The sequence below is a fragment of the Schistocerca gregaria genome, chromosome 2, assembly GCF_023897955.1.
Source record: "Schistocerca gregaria isolate iqSchGreg1 chromosome 2, iqSchGreg1.2, whole genome shotgun sequence".
In the NCBI taxonomy this organism is placed as follows: Eukaryota; Metazoa; Arthropoda; class Insecta; order Orthoptera; family Acrididae; genus Schistocerca; species Schistocerca gregaria.
The window spans coordinates 592,335,459-592,355,386 of NC_064921.1; the positions used below are offsets into that span (position 1 = coordinate 592,335,459).

A 19,928-nucleotide genomic window follows, 5' to 3' on the forward strand; every position below is an offset into this window, starting at 1 on the left:
ATTGAGTAAGCAGTAAGGGAAACAAAAGAAAAATTTGGAGTAGGAATTAAAATCCATGGAGAAGAAATTAAAACTTTGAGGTTCGCTGATGACATTGTAATTCTTTCAGAGACAGCAAAGGACTTGGAAGAGAAATAGAACGGAATGGGCAGAGTCTTGAAACGAGGATATCAGTTGAACATCAACAAAAGCAAAACAAGGATAATGGAATGTAGTCGAATTGAATCGGGTGATGCTGCGGGAATTAGAATACGAAATGAGACGCTTAAGGTAGTAATTGAGTTTTGCTATTTGGGAAGCAAAATAAGTGGTGATGGTCAAAGGAGCGAGGATATAAAATGTAGACTGGCAATGGCAAGGAAAGCGTTTCTGAAAAAGAGAAATTTGTTAACATTGAATATGGATTTAAGTGTGAGGAAGTCGTTTCTGAAAGTATTTGTACGGATTGCAGCCATGTATGGAAGTGAAACATGGACGATAAATAGTTTAGACAAAAAGAGAATAGAAGCTTTCGAAATGTGGTGCTACAGAAGAATGCTGAAGATTAGGTGGGTAGATCACATAACTAATGAGGAGGTATTGAATAGAATTGGGTAGAAGAGAAATTTGTGGAGGGTAAAAATCGTAGAGAGAGACCAAGAGATGAATACACTAAACAGATTCAGAAGAATGTAGGTTGCCATAGGTACTGGGAGATGAAGAAGCTTGAACAGAATAGAGTGCATGGAGAGCTGCATCAAACCAGTTTCTGGACTGAAGACCATAACAACACATATCACTTCTGCCTTTTGTGCTACAACACTTTAAAAATGTACATTTTTCTGGTGATTTTTTTCAATTACTTTGTATTTTCCTGTGCCTGTAGCTCAGTAAGTGTGAAAGATGTGGACATGATGTGTTTTGTGTGTTTAGCTCATATCAGGCCTACTACAAACAGTATTATCCCATTCCTGAGTGACATTTTTTATTTTCCCTCAGAAATGCGTTGTTGGTGTTTTGATACAATGAGTGTGTTCCCTAAGTGGGAAATTTCACTGAACTGTGAGGAATAGTTCCTGAAGTTTGTTTGCTAAACGGGCATTTCATTTTCCATGTCACATCATCTTCATTTGCAAGCTCTAATTCTGGAACTAACTCTCACGGGAACCTAATACTTTGAATATGAGCGTTCCACACATGGTAGCACTGGTGTGCTAAATTTCAGCCAAATCTGGGACAATGGGCTGAAGCACCTGGTTGAACTGACATGGAATAACCCATTCTAAATACTGTTTCTCAAGAAAAATTAGTACAGGAAAATATTATCATCATGTATTACAGATCAGAATTAGGAATCAGTGATTTAGTAAAGCTATCAATCCATTATATAATGCTCAAAAAGAACACCATTTAATAAAAATAAAGTCACAAAGATTCCTAATGTGTTAATGACTTAGACTTGACTATGCATTACAACTGAAAATTGTTTTATCTGTTTATTGGAGAAGACTGTAATAATACAGTCATCTAATTTGTGGTATACAGGTTTCAGAAAAAGTTGTTTCAAGCTCCAAAAGGGGGCTATTCGTATTCTGATGGGTATTACCTACAGATATATATACTCTTTAAAGAGTTGAAAATTATGACATTCCCTAGTTCAATGATCTGTGTGTCAGTATGCTCCCATAAGTCAAATCAAGAATTCTCTTCTCTAAACAGGGAAGAACACACCAAACCAGAAACAGGCATGATTTCCATTGAAAAATACATTCAAAAGCTCTGTACCACAATAGTGTAATGTGTCTACTCAACATAATGTTCAATACCTCACCAAAACAAATAAAAATCATACAAAACTTACATATATTTAAAACAGAATTTAAGAGGCTACTATTAGCGTCGATGAATTACTTTGCTATCTAAACAGATAGTGCACAAGTTTTGATTCTTTTGTATAAACCTTTGTTTCTTTCTTCTTGCATGTAAAAGAACGGCAAAGTACGTAAAGTGTATTTAAGTAAAGGTTAAAGTGTAAGAACGTGTTATTTCGCTTAATTGTTAAGAATAGAAACTGTACTCTCTCTTTCCATATGACATTTTCTACATCTCGTATATGATAAAATGGATGATGATAAACTGAATTGCATTGACTAGTTGATTCTTTATGCGTAACACAATACAAGCACAACGGTTCACTCGTTAAAACTTTCTGGATCTCCGGGCTATTTAACTTCGGGTTTGTATAACCGCTACGAGTTTACATCCATTTGAATGATTGTCGATTGCTAATAATTACTACTTGTGACTGTCAAACAATGTTGATCGTCATGACTGTATACACAAGAAGACACAACCAATATCAATAGAACGTAACAATTTTTATACGTAATCCTTCAAGCGTACGCTCGTGTGTCTTCAATACTCTATACGTATTACAATAAAATTGAAAACAAAAACATTGAACATTACGGAAATCAGAACATTCAATGTAGGGGCTCACCTACACGACTTCACTTGTAATGCCGTAAACTGTTTATGATAGATGACCGCACTGTGCCCACAAAGGGTAGTTTTAATTTATGAATATTAAAAAAAATACTTCAAAACAACATTTTCTTGCATAATCACTTGCTTCTAATACCACACTTCAGGTCCACAACACTGAAGTATCTTTGAAAATCTGATCGACCAGCGTCTATCGATGGCCAGCATCTTTGCATTGTTTCCTTGTTTCTTGTTTCACGTAGCATTGGGAAAGTAGTATTCACCAGTTGAGAAGTACGTACTAAGTTTCGCTCAAGCTTTTTTTTCCTTTTTTTTCCCCCTTTATTGCTCTCGGTCCTAGAAACGAGTAAAATTTTGTGCGTTGCATGCAGAAAATGTTTCTACGTATCAAGTGAAATGTAAGCTGGACAGATGCTAGTTGCAAGATGGTATACTAGTATTGAGTTGGCAACCGTAATAACTTTTCAAGTGTGTCTCTGCAGAGTAACGTGTAATTATTATACGTGTAATACTTACTTGCATTACTTTCTGCTCATTAATTCTTTATTGTGTTTCAGGTGAAAACCTTGCAGCAAAGTTGCACAATACTGAACGATCGAAAGTAGGTTACAGTTTGATACTGAATGGATAATCTTTAGATTCTTGATTCTCTTGCCATTGTTGCACAGATCAAAACCAAGAATTAAGTGTATCAGAGTGTAGTAAAGTCTCTAAGCTCGGCACCGAGTACGTAGCCTTGCCTAGAGCTTCGTCACACTTATGTGTGTCACACTGCAACCATTGTTCGTTCAGATTCCCCGTTCTTCGAAAACTACCAATTATGCTAGACGAAATTTCGGCGGCGGTGCTCTTTTTAGTCCGCCTGATAGAGAAAAGCGAAAACTTTAACCAAGAACAACTGCAAGACTTCAAAACACGTTTGTCAGAACTCTTAGTTGAAAGGTTCAAGAATCACTGGTTTCCAGAAACCCCATTCAGAGGACAGGGTTACCGCTGCATAAGAGTTAACGAACGAGATCGCCGCGATGCTACTTTGGAAAGAGCTGCAATTGCCTGTGGACTGAAATATGAAGACCTGAAACTGCCTGTTGAGTTAACACTTTGGGTAGACCCCAATGAAGTGTGTTGCAGGTATGTGTTCAGCAGAACCTTTTACTTAATTTTTGTCTTTGAAAATTTCAGTTAGTATTTGGGTACAATTTGTGTTGTTTGTAGCACTTAGTTATGTTTCATAAATCAAAAAAGCCAAGATAAGGAATGCTGTGTAATTTATGTTTATTGCGCTTTGGGATTGACATGTAGCATACATTTGCAGTATTTGAGTGTGCATTGTGGTTTTTAAGCTTAGAACAGTATAACATATGTTTCATTACTCATGATGGTGTAATCAGTTCTTGACACATGGCTACTTTGGTTTAGACCCAGCTCAGTTTATCAACCAGACATTAAATTGCAAAAATCCTTCCTCCTCACATGTTAGGGTAATTATCATTCTATAACAAGTTACAACCATTGTCAGGCATTTCTTTGTTCTGTAGAAGAAAAAAAAACATTATTGTTGTGATTTGAGTTGCATTCTTTTATGCTTTCAACTGCGTGTGGTGGTGATAAAACAATTATTTGTGATTAATTAACTTAACATATGTGCAGCCATTTTCAATTTGGACTGAAGACCATTGATGGCAGTATTGATTGCTATAGTTTGTAAACTGTTACTGTACTGTCATCACTTGATATGACAGAAATGTTAATTATCTAGTAAAAATGCTAGTGGCTTGGTCATAGCTAATACACTGACGCATAAAGGGGCTTTGTGTAACACTTCTTCACTGCTGCCACAAAAGTTGCCATGTTGTGTATTTCAGATGTTGTTTATAAACTACAGCTGAGTATCATGTCGTAGCAGGCATTGAAAGCAACTACTCTATGCCCACTTCATCATGGTGTCAGGACTCCTTAGTTCTGAATTGGTATATGAAGAGGTAGGGATCCTCATAGCGAATAATGTAAGCAGCAAGTGCAGGTCATGTAAATGTCATTTAGTCAATACCACAGTAACAGGAAAGTGTGTGTGTGTGTGTGTGTGTGTGTGTGTGTGTGTGTGTGCACGCAACTGCTGTTCTGAGGGAACTACCAGTGAGAGATAGTACTGTAGCAGAGTTCTGCCCTGCTGATCAAAGTGTCTTATGGCAATCAGGGATTGATTCGCCTCAAGTAAATAACATAACTTCAGCCATGTGATGTTTAGTGACTGTCCACTGCTGGCCCTAGTTATCAGTACTGTATGCAGTAGCAGTGTGATACTCATTGTTGAAAGCCTTGTTTAATTTCATACAAGCATAGTTTGTAGCAATAAGGTTTTATAGCCAGAGTTTTCAGTAATTGTCATTTTTATCTCTGTATGCTCTACTGATCTGTTTCTATATCATTTTAATTTCATATTGTTATTGTTTTTTGTTTTTTCATGTGGCAAAAATTGCATAGTGGGTCCCCTTAGATTTTTGTACATAATATGCATAAAAATGCTAATCAGTAACATGTTAATTATCTAATATACCTGTTCTGAATTTATGTTCAGGTTTTAGTTTTTATGATGAAAACTGCATGAAATACGGCAAACTGCACAAATGCAAACATTAGTCATGCTCTAAGTCAGCCTGTACCACAACATTTATTTGGTACGGTATTCAATTTCCTTTTATGACTGCGGTTATCTAATGTTAGGCACAGCTGTTGTATTCGAAAATAATTCACTTCCCTAATGTAGTATTTTTTTTTTTTTGGGGGGGGGGGGGGTGTATGTCTGTAGCAGCTTCTCTGAAAACTGCTTTTAGAAATTTTCAAAGATACATTTTAGCAAAATTTGAGGGATCTATCTTAATGTCTGTCATCTGAGATCTCAAAGAATTTTTTTAATTACTTATTACAGTTAAGTCAACAAAGTATTCTCTGTGTTTTTTATATACCATAAGAGTTCAAGTGGTATAAATACTGCTGACTTAAGACCCAAGCCTACTCCAACATTAGCTGCATACATAAGTTTCTTATGGTTAATCACTTCAACAGATAACCTGTAGTTTCCTACTATCTTACCAATCTTTTTGCTTTATTCAGTATTGTGGGTCTGTGCTCCCTTTGTTTACACACCTCGTGCATTGTTATTCCTGCTTCAGTTGGATTTTTTGGCGTGTCTATATTTGGATGAAAATTACTTGATGATTGACAGTTCATGTGTTGGAGATGGTTTCCTTGAATGAAAGCACTCAGTGTCGCACTCGAATCATTCACTGTTGCTGCAACAAAATGTCAGTTCCTTCCCAATTCCTAATGTGTTTGGGTCCTTGGTCTCTCTTTTATTTTGTATTTTATCGCACGATAAGCCACACCAAAATGCACACGCGTGCACGCATGTATACACAAGTTCCATACACAGCACTAATCAAACGCTACCATATCCTACTGCACAAGATGCAATTCAGTGTTATATGCACAGATGTTATAATCTCGTAGATCGCATTACATTGTATAAGCTTATCCCCACATTGCGTGAAACCAATTTTTTTAAGACTGTTATTCATCATTGCGACTGGATCGCCAAAGCCATAAAAACATAAACCTTAACAAGTGTTCTCTTTCCTTCTCATCCTACCCAGTAAGTCTCCCCTGAGCCAGGCTTCTGTGTAACTTTCCATTCAGTCTGGAACCGCGTGACCGCTACAGTCGCAGTTTTGAATCTTACCTCGGCCATGTATGTGTGTGATGTCCTGAGGTTAGTTAGATTTAAGTAGTTCTAAGTTCTAGGGGACTGATGACCACAGATGGTAAGCCACATAGTGCTCAGAGCCATTTGGAGAGCCTGAGTAACTTTCCTGAATTCTACCCCTTTCCATAAACCAATTCAGTCCTTCCCCTTCATCTCTCTTCCTTCCCCTTCATCTCTCTTCCTTCCCCTTCATCTCTCTTCCTTCCCCTTCATCTCTCTTCCTTCCCCTTCATCTCTCTTCCTTCCCCTTCATCTCTCTTCCTTCCCCTTCATCTCTCTTCCTTCCCCTTCATCTCTCTTCCTTCCCCTTCATCTCTCTTCCTTCCCCTTCATCTCTCTTCCTTCCCCTTCATCTCTCTTCCTTCCCCTTCATCTCTCTTCCTTCCCCTTCATCTCTCTTCCTTCCCCTTCATCTCTCTTCCTTCCCCTTCATCTCTCTTCCTTCCCCTTCATCTCTCTTCCTTCCCCTTCAACTCTCTTCCTTCCCCTTCAACTCTCTTCCTTCCCCTTCAACTCTCTTCCTTCCCCTTCAACTCTCTTCCTTCCCCTTCAACTCTCTTCCTTCCCCTTCAACTCTCTTCCTTCCCCTTCAACTCTCTTCCTTCCCCTTCAACTCTCTTCCTTCCCCTTCAACTCTCTTCCTTCCCCTTCAACTCTCTTCCTTCCCCTTCAACTCTTATACCTGGAGGAGGAGCCACTGGCTCCGAGAGCTTGTGAAAGTTATATCGTTTTTGAGTGTGTGTTCCCCTGCTGCTTGGTGAGCAGATTTTTTTCTGTCCATATACATTATATTAAACAAGTGCTGTGGTGTAGCATAATGGTTGGCTTTTAAACTTTAAGTATAGGCAGATCGTAGGTTTGAATCTTCTCAAGTAGAGCAAAATTTTATTTATAAACCTCATCAGAAACTTTGATTACTATTTTTAATTGGTTTGAATGTGGGTGTTTTGTTTCGAATATGTTGCCATTTCATTTTCATCATCATAATGGCTTTATTTTCTCTTTTTTTTTCCTGTTCCCCCGTTTGAAATCTGCCTGTGTTGCCTATAACATGCCACCAAGTGCCAGCCAGGACTGCCCATCGGTTGGCAACGTGACAGCTCATGTAGCCCATGTGAGGATAGTTTCAGTTAACTTTTAAAGCAGCTTTTAGTGCCAAAATTGAATTTTTTCTGTCTTGAGTTTGTTAGTAGAGGTTACCCTTAATCATCATGCACAAATGATTGTGATTTTAGGTCTTCTATAAATTACACACCTTGGTTTTCTTGGATACACTGTGCGTCATGAAGTTGTAGTTAGGTTAGGACTCAGGGTGTGCCGGGGTCCTCTGGTTTGGAGTTGAGTGAAGAATCTAAACCAGAGGCTCCGTTGACTCTGTGTAATTTCATGTGAAATCACTCAGTGGCTGTTGCCCTTATATCACAGATTTTTTGAGGATTTGGTGTAAGAATGTACATAATGAGTTAGGGTTAAAATATTTTCTGACCAAAATTGTAATTAGGAAACCATTTTGAAATGTGGCCCCCTTCTACCAACTGGCGTTGAAAAACGAAGTGCCTTGTTAGTTTGTAACCACTAGAACTTTTTCATTTATGAATCAATTTTATCCAATTTGGTGTCATTGGAGAGCAAATGTTTAAAAATTTGTAATTATTGTAATTTACCACCTCCTCCCCCCTCCCCCTCCCCAGCAGAATCAAAAGTTTCGCCATCTTAAGTTTTGTTTGAAATAATTCGTACTGCCATACTTTTTTGACATATAAAAAAATCAGAAGGGTGTTTGTCCTCTATTGTTAGATCTTATACTTTTTCAATAATGCTGTAATAATCAGTTGCTTCAAATAGCTAATCAACAAAACATGAAACAACAACGAAAAATTCACTCTAGCAGCAACACTCACATGCAACACAGGCTGTGTGTGTTATGTTTTTGTGTCTGTGTACTTGATATATCTGAAGTACTTTTTGGTCTTGATTTTGTGCTTCTTACATCAGCAGCCATTCTGTCTGGTAAGTTATTTGAAAGTACAGTCGAATCCCTCAATATAATAATAACATTCGGGAAATAGAGCCCCTCAAAATGAGATAGTGAAAAGGAACGATTGAAATTAAAAAGGGAGAGAATTCATTCAATCCGTGCATAGTTGCACAGTAAAGTATAACCAGGGAGACTTAATTTAACTTCCATAAGCACAATGGGTTGCATTTCTTCAACGTATTACAGTGCCCTCTGATGTTGTATAATTTTTATGAAGTGTCGCTAGACCAGCCAATCATATTATAACCTGCAAACGGTTGTTGCAGTATAAATTTTTTTAATGAGTGAAAAAGATCACATATTTTATTTAACATTGTTTGTTTTTCACTTTTTTATATCAAGTATCATTAGAAATAATGATATATTCATATAAATATTATTATTGTTGTTGTTGTCATGTTTACTAATCGGGTTTCTGCCAGTTATTCATGTCTTTCCAGTACGATATTTCAACTGCATGACTCACAGTCTTCTTCAGGTGCTGCCTGATATGTTTTACATATTTTCACAGAATTTAAACAAAAAATATTTTCTTTATTTATGTAAAAGTTATTACTTATATACGATAATTCAAATAAAATAAATAAAGCACATTATAATAAGCATAATTCAATTCCACAATCGAAGGTTTTACGTATTATGTATCTTACTATGCTCCTATAGTAGCATCTGATTGACTATCATAAAATACGTCACACTATCAAGTTGAGGGGTTTTATAATACCATATTGAGGGGTTGACATGTCGAGGGGTTCCATATTGAGGGGTCCGACTGTAATACAAAGTTGTTCCATAATGTGAATATTAGAGATCACCATAAAGTGGTCATTAACTCTTTCTCATTTCCCCCTTACAGATTCTTCATAGTACATTCTTAACTAATTAGAGAACAAGAAAAAGTTTCAAACCATCCAGTTCTTACCTGCAACATACACAGCTGATTAAAAATCACAATGGAAAACAAATATTCTTTAGGTTTTGTGTCAGCAGTAGCGTGTCAGAAGAAAAGTAGTAGCAGTGAAGAGCTTGATTTAGTAGATATATTAAGCCTGAATCAAGCTGATAATTGAATTATTGAAGCTAAGAAGCATCTGTGAAAATATTGTGTGTGTGGTCTTCTCGCAAAAGGCTCTATTTCGGAACATTTGAAGACAGACAAAGAATTTGCTGTGACCCTTTTATGGACCATGGTAAAAAGACTGCTAAAAAATCTTTGAAACCTATTTCTTTAACCATGGGAAGGAAATTTAAAACCCTTGGACTTATCCCAGGTACCTACACCAGATCCATCTACAGCTCTTCAAACACTTAATGAAAGTTGTGTATTACTTGAAATTTCACCATTTAAGGTTACCAAAAGAGCACAAGACAGGCGTCCAGAATACATTCGATCCAAGTCTCGTCACTTAGCTTTAAAATTCCAGTAAACCGCATCAGAAGTGCTACATGTTCCAGTGAAAAATGTGTCTGAAGAAACTGGCAGTGCTGAATGTACAGACTATAATATTTTAATGCAAAAACTTAGATAAATTCAGCAGAAGTTCTGTTAAAGAAAAACTACAGTACTTACCTTAGCACCAGCTTCATGGACTAAAGAAAAAATTCAAATGCTTTTTAACACCGAATATGTGGTAAAGAAATTGAGGGTATTGCTAAAAGAAGGTAGTGTTTTGTCAAAAGGGAATTATAAAGTGGGAAACAGAATAGGTAAGGATGTGGAAAAACATGTCCAGAATTTTTACTGTGAAGATGGTATAAGTCGTGTTTCTGCTACTAAAAAACTCTGTCCCTTAAGAAAATTGCGAAAGAATGTATAAGACAAAAAGACTAATTTTACATAATCTGGAAGATGTATACTTAGCTTTCAGAGAAAAAGACCCTGAAGATAAAATTGATTTTACTAAATTTTGTGGACTTAGGCCAAAAGAATGTGTTACTGTAAACAGTCATGGAACGCATAACGTATGTGTATGCACGTATCACCAAAATGTAAAACTGTTAATACATGCTGCACATTTGAAAGAACCATACACTGAACTTCTACAGAAACTTCTGTGCAATCAGGAAAACGAGGAGTGCATGCTGCATCGCTGTTCTTGGTGTAATGATGAATATGAACTGCACAATATTTTAGTGGAACTGGAGTCCTTAAAAAAATGTAAAAATGTTGTTGTCAAACAATGGATGCAAACTGATCGACCTACACTGGAGACATTGATTAAGATGGCCGATGAATTTGTTGAGTATCTCCTGCAAAAACTTCAAAACTTAACACATCATTATGAATCAAAATCCAAGAGTCACTACTTCAGATCAAGCGAAGAAACCCTCCCTGATACTACATGCATCATCATAGTGGATTTTGCAGAGAACTATACCTGTTTCCTTCAGGATGCTGCACAAGGATTTCACTGGCAGAACATTCAAGTCACCCTTCATTCTTTTGTGGTATACTTTAAAACAGATGATTGCATCAAGTCAATGTCATTGTTTTGTATAAGTGACTGTTTGCAGCATTATACAAACAAATCCTATGTTTTTCAGAAAACTGCTCTCAATTATGCATTGAACAATTACCACACATCCAGCATGTTATGTACTTCAGTGTTGGCAGTTCTGCACAATATAAAAACTTTAAGAACTTTTTTAATTTGTGCCATTACAAGCAAGATCATGAAGTAACTGCAGAATGGAATTTTTTTGTCACTAGTCATGGCAAAAATGCATGTGTTGGAGTTGGTGGTACTATTAAACATTTAGCAACAAGAGCAAGTTTACAGTATCCATATGACAGTCACACTTTAAGTCGGAAAGGTCTGTTTACATTTGCCAAAACTCATGTTACAAAAACGATATGAGACTGGTTCTACCTTTCCTGGGACAAGAGTGAATCATATTTTCAAACCACTGAATGAAAAAAGTTGCTGATGAAGCATGTTTCATCCTCTACTAAATTAATTCAAGTTCCTCTTGGAATTCAAAACACTGCCTCTAACACAATTAAAGAAGAAACATTTGTTGCAGCTATTTACAATAACCAGTGGTGGCTTGGAAAAATTCTAGAGATAAGTGAAGAACGCAGAGATGCAAAAGTCAAGCTCATGAGTCAAACCGGCCTTTCCTCAAGTTGTTCATGGCCACTTCACACTGATCTTTGTTGGATACCTGATGAAACCATTTTAGTGACTTTGCCTGCTCCTAGTGCAAGTACAAGTACTGGTCGTTTATGTACTTTTGAATCGGACATAGTATTGTCCATTGAAAACTTGTTTGAAAGAATGGATGCTTTTTAGAATTTTATGACTGTTTCATGAGAACTGATCATCATTTGTGACCACTAAATAAGTCACAACTTCTTCTTCCTGTTTTAAATGATTAAACAGAACAAACACCCTTCTGAAGTTTGTGATTAAAAAAGACTTTAATTGCAGATTTGCACATATTTATATGCACAGTTACAGAATTTTTATAGTTTAGTGATATAGTTGGTACTCTTATCTTTCTAATGACACCAAATTAAATAAAATTGATTTATAAATAAGGGAGTTATAGTAGTTAAAAACTATCAATCTACCCTGTGTACTTACGCCAGATGGAGAAAATGCTAGATATTTCAAAATGGCCCCGTGACTACAGTTTTGATCTAACAAACCCGAAAAAATTATCACTTTGTATTTACGTAATTTCTTACACCAAATTTTCACAAATATCTGTGGCATGATGGCAATGAGATTTCTTTAATTTAGTGATTTTAAATGAAATAGAGCGCTCTGTGATGAGAATGGTTGTAGATTCCTCGAACTATGCTATGGGGTGAAAGGTTTAGGACGCCCCTCGATAGATCAGGGGTGCACTATACACAGGAAGCAGTTACATGGGTAGCACAGTACTTGTGGTGTGTACATGTTTTTTTTTTTAAAATTAGGTTCCTCCTCAAGAGAAACAAACTGTTGGCTTGAAAAATTAGCAGTTAATGACACTGATGTGAAGTGGGTGTGCCAACAGTAATAGTTGTTAGTTTGCCTAAACAAATCATTCCAAAGGATTTAAATATTGTAAATCTCATGTTAGTAAGTTGTCCAAGCGTCTGTATCAAGATAACTGAGTTACTCTCCGAAATAAACAGTAGTAATGCCGATGTTGTATTAGGTACTGAAAGCTGGTTGAAACCAGACATAAATAGCATTGAAATTTTGAACTCTGATTGGAAAATGTTTAGGAAGGATAGGACTGATGGTATGGGAGGTGGTGTGTTCATTGCAGTTAAAAGCTGTTTAAACGCAGTTGAGATTGATACTGGGTCGAACTGTAAAATAGTATGGATAAAGCTGTCAATCAGACCACGAGTGACCATTGTCTTAGGATGTTTTTGTAGACCACCAGCATCCGCAACAAATGTCGCAGAATGTTTCAGGGAAAGTCTAGAGTACCTAGGAAATGAATATCCACATCATTCAATAGTTATAGGTGGCGACTTTAATCTGGCATCCATTGACTGGGAAAATTACGCATTTGTCACAGGGGATAGAAGCAAAGGGGACACACACACACACACACACACACACACACACACACACACACACACACACACACACACACACACACACACACACACACACCAAAGAAACAGCGAAAAGTTTTCTTGTTTGGGAAAGCAAATGCGTGTCATTAATGATTATCTTCGTAGTCAGGTCCAAGTGTTCACCGCGGGACAAAGATTGAGCATCGTTGGTCGGAATTTAATGTTATTGTCCACCACATGTTAGAGAAATATGTGCCTAGCAAAAAAATATAGGGGAGGGAAAGGGTCCACTTTGGTTCAACAAACATATTAGGAAGTTGCGGAGAAAGCAGAGAATTTTGCACAGTCGTTTTAAACATAGTCACTGCCCCACTGACAAACAGAAATTATGTGAAATGAAAGCAGCTTCAAAAGGTTAATGAGAGATTCTTGTAACGAATTTGAAAGGAATATTTTACCTGCAGATTATAAAAATAACACAAAAAAAATTTGACACACGTAAAATCTATGAACGCTACAAATAATTAAATACTTTCTCTTGCTGACAATACAGGTAATGTAATAGATTATGACAAACAGAGGGCCGAAATTCTAAACCTCGCTTTCAAAAACTCGTTTACGGTAGAGGACTGCAGCACCATTCCCCGTTTCAATTATCAAACAAATGTAAGGATGGCTGACATAGTGTTTGTCGTATTTGGGATTGTAAAACAGTTAAGATCCTTAGATACCAGGAAGGCACCTGGTCCAGACGGAATCCCCGTAAGTTTTTTTGTTGACTATGCTACAAATACAGCACCATTCTTATCCATCATCTATCGGATATCATTGGAACAGCAGAAAATTACACAAGAGTGGAAGTAGTCCCAGGTCATAACAATCTATAAAAAGGGTAGAAAATCAGATGCACATAATTACTGGCTAATTTCACTGACATTGATTTGTTGTAGAATCATGAAACATATTTTGTGTTCAGACATAATGACCTTTCTAGACTTTGAGAAGCTCATTTGCGGAAACCAGCACAGTTTTAGGAAACAGCGCTCATGTGAGACACAGGTGGCCCTCCTTGTGCGTGATAATACAGCAGGCTCTAGATATCGGCTCCCGGGTTGTAAGGCGAACTCTAGATTGTGGTTTATTGGTAGAATCCTGAAGCGATGCAGTCCTTCAACAATGCAAATTGCTTACAATACTTTATTTCGTCTAGTCTCTTGAAGTATTGTTAGTCTGTATGGGACACTTACCAGTTGGGTTGGATTCAAGAGATTGTGAGAAAGTCCAAAGAAGAGTGACAAGATTCGTGACTTGTACGTTTAGTCTTCGTGAGAGTGTTACAGATCTCATAGAAAGTTTGAAGTGGGACACACTTGCAGATAGATGACGAGCTAAACAGAAGGGGCTGCTCACTAGATTCCAAAATCCGACCTTCACCAAGGTTGTGGAGCATATATTATTACCACCTACTTTCAAATCACGCATTGATCACCATTCAAAGATGAGGGAAATTAGAGCTCATATTGAGGTGTTCAGGCAGTCGTTTTTCCCTCACACAATCTGCGAGTGGAACCGGGGAGGATATGACTGACGAGAATAAAACCCTCCACACACTGCTCGGTGGCTATTGTGTAGGTGTAAATGTAAATTAAAGGATACAGTCTGTGTCGTTTGTTGCAGTTCAGTCATTAGTTATTTAAAATCAGCTGGCAGCAGAGCGTCTCGCATTTCCATCATATCTCATGGTGGCTGCTTCCAGCATTGCTCCACTTTACACATTGACAGCATTTGCGAAATGACCCACCATGTTTTTGTGCTGCTTATAACTGAGCTTTAACTGACAGCCAATGTGGCAACACTGTAGTGGCAAGTGACAGATCAAACTGTCAAGTAATTTTATTCAGACTTATTTCTGTTTTATGTTACGAGGACCACTTGATCTTTCATGACTACTTTTTATTTTGTATTCGTATTTTAAAATTTTGAACATAGCTGCTGTTCAGTAATGATGAATGTAAAGGAATGATTTCAGAAAGTCATCCAACCAGTTGCAGGAATAAAGCTTTAACAACTACACTTGACCATGCTTTCAACAATTGTAAAATGATATCTTCAGAAGTACTTGGAACTATTTGAGGATTTTCTTACATCAAATTAAAAAGAATTATCAAGGTGTAAAGGATGTGCAATACCATTGGATAAAAATATAATACACAAAAGTGCCCTACATGTAAAATCACATATTGGCGACAACAGATTTCAGAATAAAGCAGCGTAAAAGTCTTAACATTAAAATTTACATTGAATGGAAAGGCAGTGAAAATGGCCCATATGTGGCTGGTGTCATGCAACAACTGAGAAAACTCTCACAGTACACGAAGCACGAAACATCGGTAAGTGGAGTACCTTCACGAAAATAAAGCACCTAGGAAACAGGTAGAAAACCGACTATCAATTACCATGTTATATCGTAATCTGACTGAGAAAAATTTTGGTTAGAAAAGGGCAGAAAGATGGGAGGTAGGGAGGAGGAGAGGAATCTTTAAAGATGAATTAGTAACAGTAAAAAGGAGGATAAGTAGAAAGATAGAAAATATGTTACAAGAAAATTGAAATTTTTTGATGTTAATTGATTTAAAGTTGAGACCACCAACAAACTGTAAGTTCTACATTAACTGGTCTGAAATGCCACCTTAAACCTTCAAGGAACTGTCTGTTTGCAAGTTGCAGCTGATCATTTAACACTTTACCATTCCTATTGAGTGTATGTTTAAAAATTTCCAGTTCTTTACATAAGTCTAATTGCCACCCTTTGACCTACTTACACAAAATTAGGGTTTCTCCTGGGTCTTTAATGGACAGGGATCATTGATAGGGCATGGTCAGTAGTAGAGTGAAAGAATGCAACCTTGTGTGCATGTGGATGGGCAAAATCACCTGGGATAATATCTGAATAGGTATCTTTGCGGAAGATCTGAAGTTATTATCTAATGTTGAAGATATGAGATCATGAAAATTAAGCTTGCCCTTTTAGTTTCATACTTCTTTTTTGAAAGATTTTATCATGAAACATATTGAAAGTACTTAATAAAAAATCTTAATACATGGTCATATTTCAGTTTTCCCAACTTGACAACCAAGTTGCCATCTTCCAGCCCAACTTATCCCTTGTGGTATGGTACAGATCAGTCTCACTGCAAAAAGAATTTAAAGTTGCTGTTGTGTGTATTTTGACACCTTACATTGATCTTTGATTGTAAGTAAAATTGTCATAGTATTTCTTAACTTTTCTTTGTAAAGGAAACAGAAGTGACATCTCTGCATCCTACTGTTGATACTGTTAAAGCATAGAATCAAATTTGTGTGTGTTGGAGTGCAATAAGATTGTGCTCTGGTAGTCGATGCTTCATACATTACCATTCTGTTGACCTACTTTTGTTATCTGCCTATTTCCATTTTGGGCCATTCTGTGCCAAGTGGTCTAATATCGAGAAATGTTCCCACATGACCATCATGGATTTTGATGAAATTTTATATGAACATTCACACATGTTCACAATGAACACTGGTAAAGCTTCAGTTTCAGAAATTCAATACTTGCAGAGATATAGTCACTTGTTTGAAACTGAATTCAATGTTGATTGGAAGACTCTCTTTCAAATTCTGAATGTAGCTGGGGTAAAATGCTGGAAGTGAAAGGCTATTTGTGATTTGTACAGAACCCAGGTGGCAATTATAAGAGTTACGGGGTGTGAACGGAAAGCAGTGGTTGAGAAGGGAGTGAGACAGGGTTGTAGCCTATCACCAATATCATTCATTACATTTAGCGAACAGCGAGGGAAGCAAAAGAAAAAATTGGAGTAGGGATTAAAGTTCAGGGAGAATAAATAAAAACTTTCAGGTTTGCAGATGGCATTGTAATTCTGTCAGACAGCAAATAACTTTTAAGAGCCAAGAAGAGAATGGACAGTATCCGGCAAAGAGGATGCAATGAATATCAACAGCAGCAAATCAAGGATATTAGAATTAAGTGAGGTAATGCTGAGGAAATTACATTGATAAACAAGATGCTTACAATCTGATGATGAATTTTATTTGGGCAGCAATATAACAGATGATGGCCAAAGTAGAGTATCAAATGTAGACTGGCAAAGGCAAGAAAACCATTTCTGAAAAGAGAAATATGTTAAAATGGAATACAGACTTAAGTCTTTTGTGAAGGTATGTTTCTTGAGTGTGGCCTTGTGTGGAACTGAAATGTGGATGATAACAGTTCAGGCAAGAAAAGAATTTGAAATGTGGTTATACAAAAGAACGCTGAAGGCTAGATGGGTAGATCATGTAAGCAATGAAGTAGTACTGAATAGAACTGAGGATAAAAGAAATGTCATAACTTGACTCAAAGAAGAGATCAGTTTGTGGGACATATTCGTAAGTCATCAAAGCATCACCAATTTAGTATTGGATGGAAGTGTGTGTGTGTGCGGGGGGGGGGGGGGGGGGGGGGTTAAAACTGTAGTAAGCAGATTCAGAAGGCTGTAGGTGGCAGTAGCTATTTGGATATGAAGGATAGAGTAGCATGGAGAGCTCGATCAAATCAGTCTTTGGACTGAAGACAACAACAGTAACTCGCTTGTGCTTCATAAGCAGGTTCCAGTTTCACTCTCTGTGGTTCCATCTCAGATAGCCCCTTTCATATATATGCACTTTGTTTCCTAGTTAATGCACCACACTGAAGGCACTGTCCACTTACTTGGAAATGGTGAAATGAACAAAAAGATTCAATATTCCTGCCAAAAACGTTAAGTTTTGATGAGAATTTGCTTGGACTTAGCAGTTTAAAGTCAATTGACTGCACTTGCAACCTACGAGGAAATATTCTTGCAACTATTGCAAACCAATTGAGTACCCCACAGTGATAATTCAGTATTATGTAGTTTACATATCTTTCGTGGCGTTTTTGAGATGTGAGCAAAAATCGTCAAAGCTATGTCTCCACATGAATTTTCTTGAAGATATTGTAACAGAATATGTGTTGACTCAAGTTATTGACATACAGACTGTGAATGAAGATACCATACTTTTGTTCTACCAAAATTAATTTTTTCTCCCTACAGAACTTTTTGAATTTGTCTGATTTATCTACAAGATATGCCATGTTTAAGACATTGTAGTTTTCATCACAAAGGCTGGGGTCAGTAGACTGATAATATTTGTAGGTTCAACTTCTTATTTGTAGGCATATGACCTCAATTGTAGAAGACAGTTTTACCAAGAATGCACTTATACCTTATTAACAGCATTAACAACATAGTACAAATAATGCAATCTCTCAGTTACATTTTTAGCAACAGACAATTTTCTTCCATTATATTGTCATTGTGATTAATGAACTGAATGCAAGCTAGCAGCAGACCTTAGTGTCTGTAGATGTTAATAAATCATTTTGCTGTACAAATTTTGTATTCTTATAGAGACAGGGAAGCTTGTTTTCCATATCAAGGGCCCACTCATCACTCAAAGGAACTGACTTCATGATGACTTGCATTGGGCCACAGCAATTGTACTGTGTGGGTAATTAGAGATATCTCACATTTAACTGTTAGTAAACAGACTTTTAATGCAACCTAGAGGCTTTTGTATGTGCTGAGAGTGAGTTTTCCAAATAATGTGCCTACACTGCTGTTCCTCCAACTTTCTTTTAAAACTTGGAATTTTTTTTTTTTTTTTTATTTTTATTTTTTTTTTTTTTTGTCGGTACTGATGATTTGTTGCTGCAAAATGTGTTGTCCTTTCCAAGTCAGTTTGGAGAATTTCCTTGTGTAATTATTGCAAAAGTATACACTTGCCAGTTTGCGCAGTACAAGCCCCTAAGACAGACCATCTACTGACATTACACCAGTTGTGGAAATTCGGCTATTAATTCTTAATGGAATGTATGTAAAAATCATTTTCATATTACTGGTCTTCAAGTTGTTCTGCTCTCATTTTTAAATTAACTGGTAATTAGAATTATTTGTTAATGATGTTGTATTAAGCTGTCATGTATTATTTAATTTGGGAAATTGAATTCCCTTCCATTTTAACCAATTAGTAATGAAAAGAATAATTGCCAAAGTAAACTTGAAGACCCCCCCCCCCCCATCCCCAAGTGTTGCTTCTGCCACCATCCTTTTCATTCAGCTGTCATCTCAAGAAATGAGAGAGTCTCCAGGACATAATGCCCATGTTGCAAACCATTGCTGTAGAGCATGTTCAGCAATTGTATTTTGGGTGTCTCCAGATTAGTTTGTTTTCTGTGTGTATGCATGTACTCAGCCAATTTAGTGGTGGTAATTCCTATGTATAAAGCTGTGAAGTGGATACAGGTGTCACATGTAGTGGACAAAGACCATTTCATCATGGCGGAAGGATTTAACTCTGTTCTTGGATACCTTGGCATACAATACTCTTCCTGTCAACCCCATTCCTTCCAGCCAGCCAGAGCTGCAGAAAATTTTAAAAGCCCTGGCCCTCTCAAAACTGCCTTATAGAACATTTACCTCCTGACACAAGAACTCCTACCTTCAGTCTGCTACCAAAATACACAAAAACAACCAGCACAGCCACGCTACTGTAGCAGGCTTTATATCCCGAACTAAATATATCTCAATCCTGATAGACCAGCATCTCTGCTGCTTCATGCAATATGTGTCATTCTACATAATAACCACTCCTTGGAAGTTTCCAACCCATTCCATTCCCTCTCATACTTGGAACACTCCTTCACATAATTAATGGGATCTCACCCCATACACTTCCTGCACACAGCCCTAGAACAGTACCTCTCCCAATGTCCATTTGATGGTCTCCCTAAAACCTCACCACCACCCTAGCCATTTTTAAGGATAACTACTACACATTTGAGGGCTGGACATACAGATAAATCAATGTGATGCTGTGAGAACTAGGATATCTTGTTCCATGCCAACATTTTAATAGGCCATGTGGAAGAGGCAGTCATAAATACACAGAAAGCTGGTTCGTATTATTTACATCATCTTTGTGGTCAGGACTGGTGGTGGTGGTGGTGGTGGTGGTGGTGGTGGTGGTGGTGGTGATCTCTGCTTACCTAAATTACTTAA

At 37.2% G+C, this 19,928-nt stretch overlaps 2 protein-coding genes across 4 annotated transcripts in view; one reads left to right on the plus strand and one right to left on the minus strand.

Moving 5' to 3' along the window:
• Positions 1-2,652, minus strand: part of LOC126334148 (cleavage and polyadenylation specificity factor subunit 1) — a 382,681-nt gene extending 380,029 nt beyond the window's left edge. The window contains exon 1 of the mRNA XM_049996806.1: positions 2,480-2,652. The gene's annotated coding sequence lies outside the window, so the exon portion shown is untranslated. The remainder of the gene's footprint in view (positions 1-2,479) is intronic.
• LOC126334183 (protein BTG3-like) overlaps positions 2,648-19,928 on the plus strand; it is a 47,887-nt gene continuing 30,606 nt past the window's right edge. Inside the window, exons 1-2 of one of the 3 annotated variants that reach the window (XM_049996807.1) lie at positions 2,648-2,757; positions 3,042-3,615. In XM_049996807.1, coding sequence (XP_049852764.1) covers positions 3,305-3,615 — 311 coding nt within the window. In that variant the 5' untranslated portion in view covers positions 2,648-2,757; positions 3,042-3,304. Of the gene's footprint in view, positions 2,953-3,041; positions 3,616-19,928 lie in introns of all 3 variants that reach the window. The other 2 variants (XM_049996808.1, XM_049996809.1) reach the window with 2 other exon arrangements.